Source organism: Lycium barbarum, chromosome 6, assembly GCF_019175385.1.
Source record: "Lycium barbarum isolate Lr01 chromosome 6, ASM1917538v2, whole genome shotgun sequence".
Lineage (NCBI taxonomy): Eukaryota > Viridiplantae > Streptophyta > Magnoliopsida > Solanales > Solanaceae > Lycium > Lycium barbarum.
Window position 1 is genome coordinate 115144182 of NC_083342.1, and position 1783 is coordinate 115145964.

At 39.7% G+C, this 1783-nt stretch overlaps 1 protein-coding gene across 1 annotated transcript; it reads left to right on the plus strand.

Moving 5' to 3' along the window:
- Positions 1-519: 519 nt before the first annotated feature.
- Positions 520-1203, plus strand: LOC132644441 (uncharacterized). The gene has a single exon (XM_060361035.1). The coding sequence runs from the start codon at positions 520-522 to the stop codon at positions 1201-1203; it is 684 nt and encodes a 227-aa protein (XP_060217018.1).
- The last annotated feature ends 580 nt before the right edge of the window (positions 1204-1783 follow it).

Below are 1783 nucleotides of genomic sequence, written 5' to 3' on the forward strand. Positions count from 1 at the left end.
TCTTTTCCATTGGAAATTTATGGCTCAGGATATCAGAGATTTATTGCCAAGTGTGATGCGTGTCAAAGGCATAAATATGATGCCTCTGCCTATCTTGGTCTCATCCAACCCCTCCCTATTCCTGATGGAGTATGGACAGATATTAGTCTTGATTTCATTGAAGGACTTCCTAAATCTAAGAACAAGGATGTTGTTCTGGTTGTAGTGGATAGATTGAGCAAATATGGGCACTTTATTGGCCTCCAACATCCTTATACAGCTCATACTGTAGCTCAGTTCTTCGTGGACAATATCTTTAAGTTGCATGGCATGCCATCTACCATAATTAGTAACGGAGATCCTGTTTTCTTGAGTTCCTTTTGGAAAGCATTGTTTACTATTCAAGGGGTGCAACTTCACAAGTCTACTGCTTACTATCCTCAAATAGATGGTCAAACAGAAGTTTTGAACAAAACTTTAGAGACATATCTGAGGTGTTTCTGCTCAGATAATCCCTAAGGTTGGGCTACTTACTTACCAATGGCTGAATGGTGGTACAATGCCACCTATCACTCTGCCATTAAGTGCACTCCTTATGAGGTGCTCTATGGTCAAAAGCCTCCTATCCATCTTTCTTATTTGGCTGAAGAGTCTCAAAATGAAATGGTTGATAGATCCTTGGAGGCTAGAGAAGAAATCATTGAGTTGCTCAAATTTCACCTCTCCATAGCTCAACAAAGAATGAGAGATATGGCCAACAAACACAGATTTGATAGAAGTTTTGCTAAAGGGGATTGGGTCTATCTCAAGTTGCAGCCCTACAAACAGGTATCTGTGGTGACAAGACCATTCAATAAGCTAGCAGCTAAGTATTTTAGGCCCTATGTGGTTCTTGCTAAGGTTGTTGCAGTTGCTTACAAGCTCCTCCTACCTGCTGATGTGCTTATCCACCCCACCTTTCATGTTTCTCAATTGAAGAGGTGCGTTGAGGTTCCATCTGTTATTTCTCATCCTCCAGTGCTGCACTTATCTAGTCCCTATTGTCCATTGCCAGAGGCTGTTTTGGAGAGAAGAATGGTTAAAAGGGGTAATAGAGCTGTTTGTCAGATTCTGGTCAAGTGGTTAGGCATTGATGCTGGCCAATCCACTTGGGAATTCCTCACTGAGATGCAACACAGATTTCCAGATTTTCAGACACAACTTTCTTCAGATTTCCATCCTTGAGGACAACGATGTTTTTCAACCAGGGGGTATTGATGCAAGTTACAACAAGGAAGAATTCCAGCTGTATGTTAGCTGCCAGCTGCATGTTAGTTGTATTGTAGTTAGTTATAGAAGTTAGTTAAGAGCTGACAGTTAGTTGATGTAGTTAGTGGATTGAATTGGCTTCATTGTTGTCAATTAGATATAAGTCAAGTTATAATATGGATTACTACTCATGTTAAGAAATATAGTTACTCTTCTCTATCTTAATTATCTCTTCAATCATCTCTCTTCTCGGATTAGATTCCCTGATTGCATTACAGTTCTTCGAGTTTACCTCCTAGAATCTGTTTCTTTTCGATTGATCTTGCAATTGTGCATCATTCCCATAGCCGCTGCTGCCGTCAAATAACCAGCGGCCCAACCGGCGGTTTGAGGCGGAGCATTCTTAACCTTAACGGAGAAATTAATTATCCCATTCTTAACCCTATCTGATTTTATTTTTCAGAGGAACTATTGATTTTTTTTTTTAAGAAAAAAAAGATAATTGACTAACCAAAAAATCTTGATGCCGTGGTTACGTCCAATATTTATGTTAGTA

Bases quoted from the DNA above. Each gene is read 5' to 3' on its own strand.
- LOC132644441 (XM_060361035.1), top strand. From the start codon at position 520: ATGGCTGAATGGTGGTACAATGCCACCTATCACTCTGCCATTAAGTGC.